This window comes from Danio rerio, chromosome 21 (assembly GCF_049306965.1).
Source record: "Danio rerio strain Tuebingen ecotype United States chromosome 21, GRCz12tu, whole genome shotgun sequence".
NCBI lineage: Eukaryota > Metazoa > Chordata > Actinopteri > Cypriniformes > Danionidae > Danio > Danio rerio.
In genome coordinates this window covers 44106362-44122651 of record NC_133196.1, presented here as the reverse complement: position 1 = coordinate 44122651, position 16290 = coordinate 44106362, and the positions used below count along the sequence as shown (strand labels likewise).

The following is a 16290-nucleotide window of genomic DNA, read 5'->3' as shown; positions in this document are numbered from 1 at the left end:
AAAAATACTGTAAAATGTGCCAGAATTTGCCAAGAATGGCTATTTTTCATCTGCAGACCCCTTACGGAATGTTAAAAAGTCACACCTAAAAGAGAAGCACAGCATAAGAACATAGAATACTCTATCATATATATAAAATACAATAAAATGTCAATGTCAATTTTATTTATATGGCACTATTTAACACAACCAGAGGTTGACCAATGTGCTACACAGTACAAATCAAAACAGATAAATAAATTTAAAACATTTTCAAAATTATTGCTATAAACAACAACTTTCACTGACAAAATGCCAAATCAAAGAGGTAAATTTTCAACCTAGATTTAAAAACAGACAGGGATGAAACAGATCTAATACAGAGGGGCAGAGCATTTCACAACCTAGGACCAGCTACTGCGAAAGCACGGTCACCTCTGCACTTCAGTCTCGACTTAGGGATGTATGACAGTCTCTGGTTAGATGACCAAAGAGACCGACCAGGCTGATGCTCAGTTCACATGTCTGACAGATAAGAAGGTGCACGGCCATTTAGAGATTTAAAAACCAAGACAAGCATTTTAAAAGTGACTTGATATTTCACAGGCAGCCAGTGCAGAGAGCGTACAACTGTTTTAATATGGTCATGTTTCTTGGTACCTGTTAAAAGCCTTGTAGTATCATTTTGAACTAATTGTAACCGGGATAAGGTTTTCTGACTAACCCCAAAGTATAAAACAAAGCAAAAAACAAAAACAGATTGATGGCAGCAGAAGAGGACAAAAAACTAAGACAAACAGTATAAGTAAGTGTCAAGAATACAGTACTAATGCTGACAATGCTGATTTGTCAATAATAAATTTTTAACATGAGACTGAAAAGTAAGCGATCTTCTAATTGTTGGAGGGATGGAGTTCTGTTCCCTAGCAGCTTTCACTGAAAATACTGACGGACTGAATTTACTTTTTTGAGAGGAATAATACAATCCCCTCTTTCACCACCTCTAGTAGATCGGTGAGCAGTTGTTCTGACTTTCACAAACTGATTTAATGGTGAAGTCGGGTAAAGTAAGGTCTTAAACATTAAACAAATATGTACATATTTAATCAATTCAAATATGCAGGTTGTATTTCTTTTATAATGAACAATGGTCAAATTGAACTGATTTCTTATCAAGGGTTTTTAAGGATTGTTTGTATAATAGTTCAAGTGGCTTGAAGGTATCCCTAGTAGCAAAGAATTCTGGCCCAGATTTGGCATAAAGCTGGCACAGCAGGCATTCATCCGGCACTGGCATACAGCATGAGGGCCAAACATGGCCCGGGTTTGGCAGAGGTGGCACCGTCTTTAAGGCGGCACACAAGATTTGGGCCAGATGAAAAACGTAGTATTTGGCCCAGATTTAAAAATTTGATAAGTGGGCCATTTGAGTTTGGCCAGTTTTGACCCACATAAAATCATTTCTGAGTAAAGAAAAAAAATTCTACCAATCAGGTCACTTTGAGAAAAAGCGTGCCCATAGTGTGCCTAAAGCGCATCACTCCATGGTTTTATCAATTTCATTGCAATCATGACACACCAACCTATCTGGCCCAGTTCAGGCCCAGTTATGAGTTATTAACTTGGCTGAGACTTAGCCCAGATATGGTCCATGTTTGGCCCTTGTCTGGAAGCCAGATTTGGTCCAGTCATGTACCGTAATTCACTGCAGCATGTGGGCCAAGCAAAACCTGATTGTGTGGGCCAGAGCTGGGCCAGAGAAATTTTGCTATGTGGGTAGTAATGCTAGCTTGGGACCAAGCGGTTAAACATTAAGTGATATGGGAAATGATTACGTAGGGATAATAGATTAGGGCAGCCTCACATAACATCTGATCACAAATAAATCTAAAATTTGTTCCGGTTACAAAACTTTTTAACCTGTGACTTAGATGATAGTTTTGAATCTATCAAAACACCAAGATGCTTGTACTCAGACACATCTGATACTATACTTAACCTATCATTTCTACGTGGATGGGGACAAATCACAAATTGTATCTGATTTTAAATATCTTGGGGTCCAAATTGACTCCAAATTAACATTTAAATCACAAATTAAAAAGGTATGTTACCGTGTTAAATTCAATATAACTAATTTCCGGTTCATAAGGTCACATCTATCATTGCAGGCAGCTAAAATATTCATGCATTCAATGATTTTATCACATTTAACCTACTGTCTAACAACCTGGTCACAAGCAAACAAAACAACACTAAAACCCATAGAGTCACTTTACAAACAGTCAATTAAAATACTGGATAAAAAGCCTCTAAGACATCATCATTGTAGCATTTTACAAAAACATAAACTGTTAAGCTGGGAAAATGTCATTAAGTACTCAAACATTTGCCTGTTGTATAAAATCATTCATGGTCTGTCATCCCCACCTCTCAGTCAGTTTGTAAACATCAGGAACACCACACACAGAGCAACACGAGGGGCAGCCCGAGGAGACTGTATTGTCCCACTCCGGAAAAGTACCTTTGGTCAGGGTGCCTTTTCAGTTACAGCTGCACAGGAGTGGAATTCTGTCCCTGGCAGCATCAAAGAGATAACCTCATTTAATATAATCAAAAAACATTTAAAAACCTGGTTTTGTTGTGCCCACCATCTTAATGATCTGTTGTTTAAATGTGTTTCAACTATTTTTTTATCTCTATTACAAATTGTTGGTGTTTTAGCTTAATTTGTAAATATTCTCTTTTAACATCTATATGACCATGTCTATTTTAGTACTTTTTAAGTATGTTTGATAGATTGTATAATTTTTGTATTGTTTTTTCTAGGTTGTTAAGGGACAACACCCACATAGCAAAATTTCTCTGGCCCAGCTCTGGCCCACACAATCAGGTTTTGCTTGGCCCACATGCCGCAGTGAATTACGGTAAATGACTGGACCAAATCTGGCTTCCAGACAAGGGCCAAACACGGACCATATCTGGGCCAAGTCTCAGCCAAGTTAATAACTCATAATTGGGCCTGAACTGGGCCAGATAGGTTGGTGTGTCATGATTGCAATGAAATTGATAAACTCATGGAGTGATGCGCTTTAGGCACACTATGGGCACGCTTTTTCTCAAAGTGACCTAATTGGTAGAATTTTTTTTCTTTACTCAAAAATGATTTTAGTGTATTTTAAATGTGGGTCAAGACTGGCCAAACTCAAATGGCCCAATTATCAAATTTTTAAATCTGGGCCAAATACTACGTTTTTCATCTGGCCCAAATCTTGTGTGCCGCCTTAAAGACGGTGCCACCTCTGCCAAACCCGGGCCATGTTTGGCCCACATGCTGTATGCCAGTGCCGGATGAATGCCTGCTGTGCCAGCTTTATGCCAAATCTGGGCCAGAATTCTTTGCTACTAGGGCAGATGAAAAATAGCCTTCGGGCTAATTCTGGTGCATTGGCAGAAATGCTAATTTTTGTACACTGTCCCTGCCAAATAAACAAATAAATACAATAAATTTTTAGAAAAGAACACACACACTGTTTTAGAGATGTAAACAGCAATTCTGCTCATGTTGTGCTAAGACAGATGTCTTTAATTTTTGCTAGGCATCAGATTCCCCAGTGGGGCTGCAGTGGGCAGCAAACCAGGAAAAGGTATCGGAAAACATTCTTGTCATTCCACAATCCCTGTATGTCTTATGTATTTTATACGCTTGGTAAGACTTCTGAATTCCTCCTTTTCTACTTTGATCAAAGTTTATGGAGCAGGCACACTTGGTGGGCTTGGAGGCCCAGGTGGATATGGAGCAGGACCTGGCGGCTATGGAGGGGGTCCAGGTGGTTATGGAAGTGGTCCGGGCAGTGCTGGTGGACTCGGAGGGCCTGGATTTGGTGGTAATTTATCAAGACTAACTTGGCTGTTTTAAAAATATAGACCATTTCAATGTGGTCATGTCATTGGCCCGTGACCATTTCCTGGTTGTTTTCAAACAATTTCATAACTGTAACAAGAGACAATTCACTCATAACTTTGAGTTTAAACAGCTATCATAACATTATTTATCAATATGTGGCTCTTTTTGGATTTTCAGAAGCTATAGAAATTAAAAATATAGAACAGGAAATACGTACCATTGTTTTTGTTTGCATCCCTCAAAATGGTCTACAGTATTTTATATTTGCCTCACAGTTTTGGGTTAACATGGGTTAATGTGAAACACTGAAGTTTGTAAACTGAAAATATATGAATAAATAAGATCTTTACATTTGAATCTTTTTTAAGGCCTTGGTTATGGTCCTGGCGGAGTAAAACCACCTAAAAGTACGTAAAAATGCTTTAATAGTACAATAACTGTTCCTTTGTAGCTTCCAAGTTCACAATTACAAACCTTTTTGGTTTATCAGGCTATGGAGGAGCTGGAGCACTGGGTGGGGCTGGACAAGGAGGAATTGGTGGAGGTCCTGGACGTCTAGGTGTTGGACCAGGGGGTGCCGGTGGCATTGGGGGTGGTCTAGGTGTTGGACCTGGTGGTGTTGGTGGAGGTCCTGGAGGACTGGGTGGAGGTATCTTGTCATTTTTATGTAAAGCAGAATTTGTTAAAATTAGGTTGCATGTTACACAATCAAGTTTGTTTATGCTTTTTGGAATGTGTCGAAAGAAACAAATCTTAACAATTATAAACAAGCCATTAAAAAATGAGTGCTTTTTGTCTTATTTATTCTGCATGCTCTTACAAATTCAGATATGGTCTCAGTGTTGCCAACTATTTCCAATAAAAAGTAGCTAAAGCCTGCCTGAGAAGTAGCTAAATGTTGCCTATGACATCACACTAATTTGCATATCAGTGACGTCATTACGTAGTATCTGACAAGCTTAAGCCTGTCATGTCTTTACTCTCTGAGGCACCGTCTATTACATTATATTAAAACATTACATCCAGATGCACAATATTTAAGTTCTTATTAACATATTACTTTGCGTGATGACGCGTATTCGTAACTTTCTTGGATAGAAAGTGCCCTTCCAAAATGATCAAAAGTGCACCCGCGACACAACCCCCTCCCAACTACACTGCTCTTCAGTACGCACACGACGACGACAACCCCTCCAACCCCCCCCATTCAAAAATTTTTTCCTGCATATGCCCTTTGGACAGTTTCTGCACGGGCCTGATTTCAAGAGTTCACATTTAGATATTGTTTGACAACTGTTAGCAGGTTTGACATGCTGTCCCGGGAGAGAACCCTGAGCTCGGAGATAGTTGAGCCCAGGGCTTCCGCCAGGTCCATAGAGCAAGTGAGGGGAGTACGAAATCAGATGGTTCTCGAGAGCTCCCCTATGGTAAAGGAGGAAAGAAGGAGAAAGGGGTGGATGGGGGGTTTCTTTCGGAAAACGAAGATAAGGGAGTAAATCTACACTGAAAAAAGTGTTGCATGCAGAACTGTTGCAAACAATTTATTTGTGTTAAATTTAAACAAACGAATTAAATATAATAATGTAACTTAATTAGTTTGTTTAATTTCAGCCCAAATAAATTGTTTACAACCACTTAACGTAAAAAAATTGAGTAAATCCAAGGAATCATCTTTGAATAGTTTTTTTCAGTCTAGCTAGGCTACTTATAGTGAGTTAGGATTGATCTGATTGGCTAACAAATGGATGTAGATGGGTGGCCAGCTGTAGTCAATCATATCCCGTGCTCCTCTCGAAATTAGTTTGTAAAACTTCACTTAAAATGTACTTTCAGATTTTTAAAAAAAACATCATGACACTGAATCACTGTGGGCATCTGTGAGATTGATAATGATGAAGAAGTGGATGTCACTTCACACACTGTTTTTATTGTAGGGTTTGGAGGTTATGGGGGAGTTGGCGGAGGCCCAGGAGGAACCGGTGGAGGTAACAACATTCGTTTTTATGCAGCATTGTCAGATGAATTACATCATGCCAGGTGAAAATTAAGTTTTATTTTAATAATAACACGTCTGCCATCAGGTCTCAGGTACCCAGGGGGAGCAGGAGCAGGGAAACCTGGTAAAGCAGGTAAATTTACTTCACTTATTAGTGCATGATTTGTGTTCAATTGTTAATCATTCGAAGGGCCAGACAGAATCTGCGGACATTCTTTGCTATTTCTGCACATTTCTGAGTTTTTATGCAGAATGATTTTGGGAGTATCATAATTAAAACCTTGATATATGAAATAAAAAGTAATACCGTTTTAACTTGTATTTAATGTTTACAATGCAAATCCAAATAGATCCACTTTATTTGATAAACAAAGCAAGTCTATTATGTAATATCTTTACTAAAAGACAGAAAATATTGCTTTACAAACTACTGTAAATCAGTGCTTCACAAACTTTTTTCATCAAGTACCACCTCAGAAAAATTTGTCTCTCCAAGTACCACCATAATGACGAGGCAGATTAATTATTGGAGTTTGTGTTAACTGCACACAGAGACTAACTTTAATTATTCTATAGCTCCAAGCTTCAAGCGTGGCAAAGTTGCTTGAGTCTATTTGTGTCCCGCGACATTTGAATCACATCCAGATTAATTAGCCTAAATCTGAGGTAACAAATGAACCGAAAGTCACTTTTAGTTAACAAAACAAAATTTACAAAACAAAACCTTTACAAAACAAATAACATTTTGAAAACATGCATTGTTTACACAACTACGAACTCATTTTGACGCATTTGTAATAGCTATTCATGATGCAGCATGGGCAGATTCCTGAGTTGGTAACACTTTATAATAACTACACACTATAAATCATTTATTAAACATTAACAAATAGTTTATTAATCATTTACTAACTCATTTTGAATAATTCTAAAAACCCTCAACTACTCTTAAATACAAATGGTTTGTAAATAATGCAATACTTTGTAAGGTCCAGCCAGTTGGTCCAATGACGGTATCCACTGGTGGATGAAGGTTCACTGCATGTTCGGTCTTTCCATTTTTCATATCTGACTCCAATTTTAGTATGAGGTGGTTTAGAATATTAATATATTTATCCTCGTTTTATCTGACTCCAATTATAAAACATTAAGAAGATTATATCAATATGTAATTTAGATAAATGTTTTAACCGTTTGTCTTCACTAGTAACAATTACATCCGTTCATTCGGGTGCTCATGTCGTTTAGAGAAATCGCCTCGGCCGAAGGTGTCCCTCACGGTCACACTCCGGTCAGTCTTGAATATTAAACAGAGGTAAATTGACTAATACTTTAGATGGCCGCTACCAGCGCGCTCGTTCTAAAATACTTTAGTTAGTCCCGCTTAGATGTACACCTTTGAGTTAAGACAATCATCATTTCTAATTAGAGGTTAGGGCATTAATATAAATGTACCCGACTACTGGACTCTATAGTAACTTTGGTTTTCACCAAGCCCATGGTTTCCCATATGAACTTAATTTAGAATAATATTACCTTCAAACAAAGGTCGGGTACCCAATCTAGGTTAGTCGTGCAACACCTTGTTGACCTAGACGGAAGTTATCGCCCTTTCCACCTAAGTACACATGAATCAATATCAAGAGTCAGCCGGATCGCTAAAACACAATTAGTGTGCCCAATGCTCCATCTCAACTGGATTTTAGTCCGTCTACTGACCTGACGCAAGACGTGCGGAAACAAGGATACAGCGTAATCTACTTGAATTAATAATTACAGAGTGAGCAAAATATGTTCAAACATAACAATTTATTAGTCAGGTAAATGTATTATGCCAATTCAATCAGTCAATTCATAAATGATCAATACAAAACATCAAATTATCAAAGATAAATCCAAGATGAAAAAGATGCATTCCTGACTTTGTAATATACATAACATGGCGCAAGCCATGTTATGGGCTGATCTGGTTAGGCAGAATCGCCCTGAGTCTTTCTTAGGCCTTACCTTAAATAATACAAGAATTCCCTCAAGGAAGGGGGTGTGAATAACAAAAAAGGCATTCACACTTAGTGTCACACCCCTCACAGTGGTTCAAAAGATGCCTGAAGTTATATATTTATTGTTCTGATTATGTCTATTTCTGAGAGAATGAGACCATTGTACCAATCGCACTGAGACATTTCAAATGATATCAAACATGATGGTTAAAGTCAGTTTGGTTAATTCTAGAACATTCAAACACTGAAATGACCATATGTGTGAGTTGGGGGGATGAAGCTGAGTTTCAGCATACTCAGATGCAAATGCAGCAGGAACTGGTTTTTCACGCATTCCCCCCTGGTGGGTTGTGGAGTCTATTGGCCCTGTCTTCAGCTCATGTTTTGAATTGTCAAAGACATCAAAAATATTTGTAATATTTCAATTCTTACAACTTAATTTAGTAATGAAATATAAATCATTAACTAAGTATGAAAATACAATTGTTAAACACATTATATAGGTGCTTATAAGTCAAGAATACAGCATTTGTAGCTGCAGTTATAAACTGCTTACTAACGCTTATTAATGTAGAGTTGATGCTTAACAGATAATGAATTCACTAGATGCTAATGCTTAATAAATGACTCATAGTGTGTAGTTATTATAAAGTGTTACCCAAAAGCGCTTCTCTAGCGCGTATCTGCTCCGCAATCGCCGCTGCCGCACACCTTATTTTTAGCATCTGATGACGCGATGCACTAAAGTAAACATTCTAAGCACTGCACCGATGCTATCATACGCAATAGTGAACAACTGATGCTGATCACGTAATTGTAATTGTGTATTTTTTTCGCGTACCACTAGTAGGAAGCCCACGTACCACTAGTGGTAAACGTACCACAGTTTGAGAACCACTGCTGTAAATAAATCAAATCAATATTTTCACATTAGTCAATAATATTACTGAAATTAGTTTAAAAACTGAACAACTATAAATTTACACACATAAATAAACAGAATCAATGATGGGCTAAAAATCTGCTGAATTTTGCACATGCAAAATCTCACCAACAACTGACTAGGCACATACAGTATATCTGGTTGGTTGACATCAAAATGGATTGATTATATTTCCTTATGTTTGTTTAAATGTCTTAAAGGCTTTGGCACAGGGGCACTAGGAGGCCAAGGCTATCAGCCAGGTGAGCTATTATCCTCCATCAGTTCTCCTTGGAGCTACAAATTCAAGACATGCACTCACCCACATCTTCAATTGTCCTGTCAGTTGAATTGATGAAAGAGCAGATATCAAGATTTAGGGCCCTATCATACACCCGGCGCAGTGTGGCGCAAGGCACGGCGCAATAGACTTTTGCTAGTTTCAGCTTAGCGCAAGAGTCGTTTTGAGGCGTTGCGCTACGCTGTTTAAATAGCAAATGCATTAGCACTCATATGTGCACCCATAGGCGTTCTGGTATAAAAAGGAAGGCGTTCTGAGGCGGACCGCTGGCGCGTTGCTATTTTGAGAAACTATAATAGATTTTTCGTTAGACCAAAACAAACCCAGTCTAAACTCCGGCGCAGAGTTGCGCCTCGCTTACGCACTGCTTAATACGCACAAGAGAGCAATAGGCAAATATTTTTACATATGAAAAAATTAAATATTAAGGATATATATAGGATATAATAAGAATATAAATATAAAGGATTAAAATATTACAAAACATATTATTTTCTAGCCTACATAAATATGAAAAATCACTGCTTTTATGACTTCTTCATCTCGGGAGGCTTTTTCAGTTCATTCATAACAATTTGCTTTTGTATAATGTTATTATTATTAGCAGTATTATTTATTATATCCATATTTATATTTGTTTTATTAAAAACAAGCTTAGATTTGCCCACCTGTCAGGTTTTAGACCATATGGGGCACAGCATGTGTTTGAGGATATAACTCAGGTTTTTGAGCACATTTTGTTATTATTGTTCATTTATTCGTTTGCTGGAAATTAGAACTGAATTTAGAAATAGTTTTGAAACGAATATTTGCGCTTAACAAATGCAATTAATTATTTATAGGCTAATTGATGTCTGTGCGTAAAGGTTTCCCTATCCAAGAGCGAATGTGAAAGTAGATCCATTATCTCTCATTCTCACGCAGTAGATACTCAGTTTTTTTTAACAGAAACCTGTTAACTGTTTGTTAGTGAAATGCTCATTTTTTCCACTTAGACTTACTTTGCGTCCTGTAAATAGCGAATGCTCTCTTGGCGCGACGCAGCTGGCTCTTAAAGGGAATGGGAGATGAGACTCTAATTGGTTTATTCTCAAAACACACCTATAACTCATTAAGAAAATAAACTCAACCCTTTTAGACCATGCACCACGGCGCAAAGCAGATTTTCCTGTCCTTAATTTAGCAAAAATGCGTTCTGACACGCCCTGAAAGTGATTGCGCCCTGCGTTTTGCGCTCTGCGCATGGACCGTCAAAATAGAGCCCATAGAGTTAACAGTGTATACATTTGGGAACAAATTCTGTTTATTTTGCAGGTGGCAGCGTACCAGGATATGGTACTGGCGCAGGTCCAGGTGCAGGATATCAACAACAATATCCAGGTAATAAAAAGGACTTTCCAGGTCTGCAAAGGATTTCTCAACTTTGCTGATTCAAGAAAACTCAAGTTCACATAAAAGAGAAAAAAAATAGTCACTATTTACTCACTTTCAGTTGGTTCCACATCTTTATGACTTTCTTTATTCTGTTGAGCACAAATGTTCAATATAGAAATGTTTTATTGTAGGTTTTGGCGGTCCTGGTGCTGGTGGTCCTGGAAGTGCTCCACTTACACCTCAGCAATGTAAGATGTTGTTACACAGTGTTAGCGAATATTCAGATACAATAAATGACATTATCCAAAGCCAATAGTAAGTATTGCATTCAAGTGTGTGTTTGATTCTATACAGCAAAAGCCGCCAAATATGCAGCTCTTCAAGGCTTTCTTGGTGCAGGAGGCTACAGAGGTATGTAAACACATTTCTTTTAATCTTTTCTTTGGCTTAAATTGCAAAAACCTGACAAAACAGTGATGTTATATGTTATATGTTCATTCTAAATCAAACCAAGCAACCCAATCAAACTGGAAACAGTAACTATTTGACATTTTGGCATATAAATATCTAAGAAAAACAAAGAGAAAGCATGAATCCTGAGACTGAAATTGCTGAGAGATTGTGTTACAATTGATTGTATAAGTCGTCACCTTATAATTATTAGGTTCTATCTGACATTTTTGTCTAAGTTTAGTTATTGACATATTCAATGACATTTAAGTCATATTAAATGACAACTTATTTACATTATGGGATGCTTTTTATAAGTTGTTTACATTTTAAGACTTTTTATTTAAAAAACAAATGTTACACACATACAGCATATCTATATGGAATGCAAAAACTTTAAAGCTCAATATCTCAAAATCATTCAGAACGCAGATAGAACCTTATAATTCCAAGGTGACAAAATGGCAATTCAGTGTTTCAATTCAGTATTTAAAGCAAAATGGGTTAAGCACAATATTAACCTTGATTTTATTTTATTTTCAAATATCATCAAATAAATTCTTTAACAAAAAATACATTTCAACATGGTCGAAAATGGAGCGGGATGAAGCACAAGCTTATTACATCCTTAAAGTCAGAAAAAGTACTGAAGCCAAAATACTGTGAAGATTATTAAAGTAACTGGATTATTGTTTAAAAAATTATTAAAATTAAAACATTTTGTTGCTTGAATAAATAGTGTTATTATAGAGAAAAATGTCCATATTTTAGATTCAGTCCTCTCAAAATACCACAAAAATAAGTATTGAAATGAAATATACGTTAATATCCTTTAAAATTTTAATATTTTAGAAATGCGAACATTAGAAACATGAATCTATATCGAAAGTCTTTAAATAGTTTGTATTTGCTTTTATTTTCTATTCCTCAACTTATTTTTCTCCAAATTTAGATTCCTATAGTTGTTATTATTATTTTTAAGTCATGGTTGGTTGTGTAACTTCATTTTAATGTGACAAATAACATATAGTTGGAATCAACTGTAGTCAAACTAATTAGCCACCCATTTATTTTTTTCCCTATTTTTGTTTAATGGAGAGATTTTTCTTTCAACACATTTTTAAACAATAATAGTTTTAATAACTCATTTCTAATAACTGATTTATTTTAATTTTGCCATGATGATAGAACATAATATATTTCTAGATATTTTTCAGGACACTTCTATACAGCTTAAAGTGATATTTAAAGGCTTAACTAGGTTAATTAGGTCATCTAGACAGGTCAGGGTAATTAGACAAGTTATTGCATAACCATGGTTTGTTCTGCAGACTATCGAAAAAATATATAGCTTAAAGGGGCTAATAATTTTGACTTTAAAATCGCTTTTAAAATATTAAAAACTGCTTTTATTCTAGCTGAAATAAATCAAACAAGACTTACTCCTGAAGAAAAAATATTATCAGACATACTGTGAAAATTTCCTTGCTCTGTTAAACAATATTTGGGAAAATTTTTAAAAAGAAACAAAAATTCAAAGGGGTGCTAATAATTCTGACTTTAATTGTATTTAACATTAACATATTTTTATAATTTGACTTTTAAATGAACAATACCAGGGTGTACAAATAATAACACCAAATATAAAAATGAAAACAGAATATGCAACATTAAAATCAAATGCAAAATATTACTAAATTCAATTTCTTAATGACCCAAACATAACAGCTTAAATGAATCATGTTAACGTGATCTACGTCCTGTATCAGTAGTGACCATGTGTTTTCCTGTAGGAGGCGCAGGATGTCAAGGCAAATACTGCGGCAGGAGGAGGAAGTGACAATCCAGCCGATAGAAGTGACCTCATAAATAAGTGGTGCTACTGCCTGATCTCAAATGCACTTTTTACAGTCTAAAAGTGCCTCATTGCAATATGTGAGAGCGAGAGAAATTTGGACCTGCATTACAGGAATTCTGCAGCCGTAGTATTAGATGTGAACCTCTCAATGCACTTGTTGCACTGCCTCGACTCCCTTAACTTGTCACAACGCGTTGCTTTTACAAATGTATTTTTTCAGTTAAATCAGCAATATTAGCGTGTTATATTTAACTTCGACAGTTCTAGCTGTACATCTCTTCAGCTGCTCACTTAAACCTAGCCGAATATTGAGACGCATTTCATCTGGAGACACAACGCTGCTATTTCAGGATCATAGATATATACACTAGATATCGCACAGGGATCCTGAGCATGCGTCAATAGCGCCGCCACATTGGTACAGTGCTCCCAGGACAAATGTCATTCAACCGCACTAGTCAAGACAGTGTTATTACGTGAAGATGCTGTACTTTAGCGCTGTCTACGGGTGTAGTAACGAGCAAACAAAGCACAAAGGCAGAACATTTCATAGGTAAGATTATGTTTTTTTCTGTTTTTGTATGTACTGAACTTTTTCAGGTAACGTTATTGATGATGACAGTCACTTACTGCATTCACCATAAGGCAAAGCAGCTCCAACTCGCAATAAACACTCGGCTTATGCTAGTTTTGTTGAATAAAATCAGCAAACAATGCAAAAGAAATATGACAACGAGATGCTGCGCTGCCAAAAACTTTATTGTCGGCTAACGTTAGTGAAAGAGTCGTTCGGGGGTTTCATTCACAAACGAATCGCTCCCTCCGTCAGTATGAGAAGTGAAAGCAGGAGAGGAGCTGTGTTTCAGGACATGATTAGATTAAATTTAACAGGGAGGGTGAATAGTACATTTCTGTACACACAAACACAAGCTTTTTGTCAGGAATGCCCGTGCGGTCACTGATCCATCAATGTAGAAAAGTGATGTAAAATTATAATTTTCGTAATTAGAAAATAAAAATTACATACTAACGTCCAGGAAAACTCCCGATCACAGATATATGTGTATATGTGTATATCTCTGGCTTTGCATGGCCACAGTCCTCCACTATACCTTGGTCCCGCATTCATTTCAAAGGAGCGCTACCCTGTAGCAAGATGGCGGCGCTATTGACGCATTCCGTCCAATAGACAACAAAAGGCCAGGCAACATCTAGTGTATATATCTATGTTTCAGGATGAGCTGTGACAGACTGGTATGGCAAGCCATTTAGACATTTAATCTAAATCCACTAGTGTCGATTTTCATAAATCCTTTTTTTATTTTTATTTTTTTGTTAGATACTAGTGTCTTTTTCAGTCCTTTAGCTAGTAATGATTATTGTTTAGATACTAGAGCCTTTCTTAAAAGATACTAGTATGTATTCATTATATGCAGGTATTTATTAATCAGATACTAGTTAAAATAATAGTACTTATTTATTAGATATTACTATTTATTTATTAGATACTTGTCCTTATTCATTAGGTACTAGTACATATTTCATTAGTGACTAATAACCAGGGCCGAAGCAAACTGAACTGCTGATCTAGGCTAACGGCGATCACGCCGCCCTCAAACCGTAAGTGAAAGCAAAAATTAACGTCCCAAAACCGGGGGTTGGGGGGGATTTGTGGGATATGTGGGGGTTATATATTGCAGATGAAAGTAATGACCGTGGGTAGGTTATTTGGGGTAGCGGTCGCCGTCCTCACTATTCTGCCGTCTTAGGCAGCTACCTACTGTAGGTCTCCTCTATGGACGCGCCGGCCCTGCTAATAACTATTCTATTTTTACTTCAAATTAGAATTTAATTAGGATTTTTACATTCAAATTGACATTAGCAATTGATTTTTGCAACAGCAACAGCCATATCAACCTACAGCCCCTGGTCAGTACCTGAAAGGGATACCACATGGGAAACTAGGTTGCTAGTCCAAACCCACCTGAACCAATAAATTAGGACCTGAAATCCACTTAATAATCACAGACAGGTGTGTTTGATATGGGTTGCAACTGAAATCTACAGGAAGGTAGATCTCCAGGAACAGGATTGGCCACCCCTGCCATAGGGTATGTTTATACGGCAATGATTTAGCCACGATCATGGGGAGAACATGCAAACTCTACACAGAAATGCCAACCGACCAAGCCGAGGCTCAAACCAGCGACCTTCTTGGTGTGAGGCGATTGTGCTGCCCACTGCGCCACCATGATGCCCCATAAAGCAATTAAGCTGTTCCAAAAAACCTTAAGAATTGTGTTGTTTCAACTCATTAAAAATAAGCAGTAAAATTCAATAGTACTTATTAAAATTGTTACTAGTAAGATTGTTTATTTTACTAGTAAAATGTTTGTAAATTACTCTACTGTGGCCATTCATGTCACAAGATGGTACCATGAAGATTATACCAAAAGAAGTCAAGCAATATTAGTAACAATAGAATAGTTGATAGACTTTTTGAAATAAGTACAGGTATCTAATGAATAAGTATTCAAATCTATTTAATAGTATTAAATAAGTAGTATCTAATGAAAAGGTAGTATCTAATGATTACATATACTATTTTCCATTTAAAAGTTATTAGTATCTATTAAATAAGAACTAGTGGACACAAATCGATATTGTGTGTTTCATAGACCATTTTGTGGAATGTAAACAATAACAATAGTCCTAATGTATTTCCTGTTTTACATTTTTAATTTCTATAGCTTCCGAGTATCCAAAAAGGTCCGCATATTGATAAATAATGTTATGATAGCTGTTTATGATTGAGTTGCCTCTTGTAACAGTTTAAAAGTTTAACAGCAAGCAGGAAATATTCATGTGCCATGACATCACCACATTGAAATGGTCTATAGATTAATTGTTAAATCGGCTTGCCACAGTTGGGAAAGCAGCAACATTATTGTTTAGGAGTCTATTTCTTTCTAGCTGTGTGCTTATTAGTTCACAAATTCATATGTTGTATTCTCCAGCAGCTTCAGTCATTGGTCACACAAAGAAATGGGATCAAGGCATGCAATGTGCGTGTGTTTTTTTGTCTTATAAGAACAAAATGCTTGTCGTAACTGCGGTAGACAGCATCTAAGTGTACTGAGGATTACAAGCTGTTGTCTTCAATGATACCTCAGGAACTTGAAGAGCTCTCTTTTCTAGTATCCTGACCCTATAAAACCTTGTTTTTTTGTTTGTTTGTCTTAATGTAACTCTTATTAAATTAAAATGTTGTGTTTTTAAGGATATCTGTGCATTTAACCAGACTTGTTTTGGTTTTTTATTAAGCATTGTGAATGATCTTATTGTGTTTGTATAAGTGCAACTGTTCAAATGTGAACTGCAAGGCAGTTCATTTAGTGCATTTTTGTGAAAATAAAACCCGTTCACATTTTTGTATCACCTTTGATTTTGTTTGAGCCTTTTATCCCTCTTTAATTTCTGAAAATAAAACTGTAAAAACAGAA

The 16290-nt window shown here is 36.5% G+C and overlaps 1 protein-coding gene across 8 annotated transcripts in view; it reads left to right on the top strand.

Moving 5' to 3' along the window:
* elnb (elastin b) overlaps positions 1-16290 on the top strand; it is a 44022-nt gene extending 27732 nt beyond the window's left edge. For 6 of the 8 annotated variants that reach the window (XM_017352794.3, XM_068215896.1, XM_068215898.1 and 3 more), the window contains 11 exons: positions 3579-3626; positions 3729-3866; positions 4255-4293; positions 4377-4535; positions 5821-5871; positions 5968-6015; positions 9026-9067; positions 10420-10485; positions 10671-10727; positions 10834-10890; positions 12723-16290. In XM_017352794.3, the coding sequence (XP_017208283.1) occupies positions 3579-3626; positions 3729-3866; positions 4255-4293; positions 4377-4535; positions 5821-5871; positions 5968-6015; positions 9026-9067; positions 10420-10485; positions 10671-10727; positions 10834-10890; positions 12723-12769 (752 nt within the window). In that variant the 3' untranslated portion in view covers positions 12770-16290. The remainder of the gene's footprint in view (positions 1-3578; positions 3627-3728; positions 3867-4254; positions 4294-4376; positions 4536-5820; positions 5872-5967; positions 6016-9025; positions 9068-10419; positions 10486-10670; positions 10728-10833; positions 10891-12722) is intronic. The other 2 variants (XM_017352793.3, NM_001048064.2) reach the window with 2 other exon arrangements.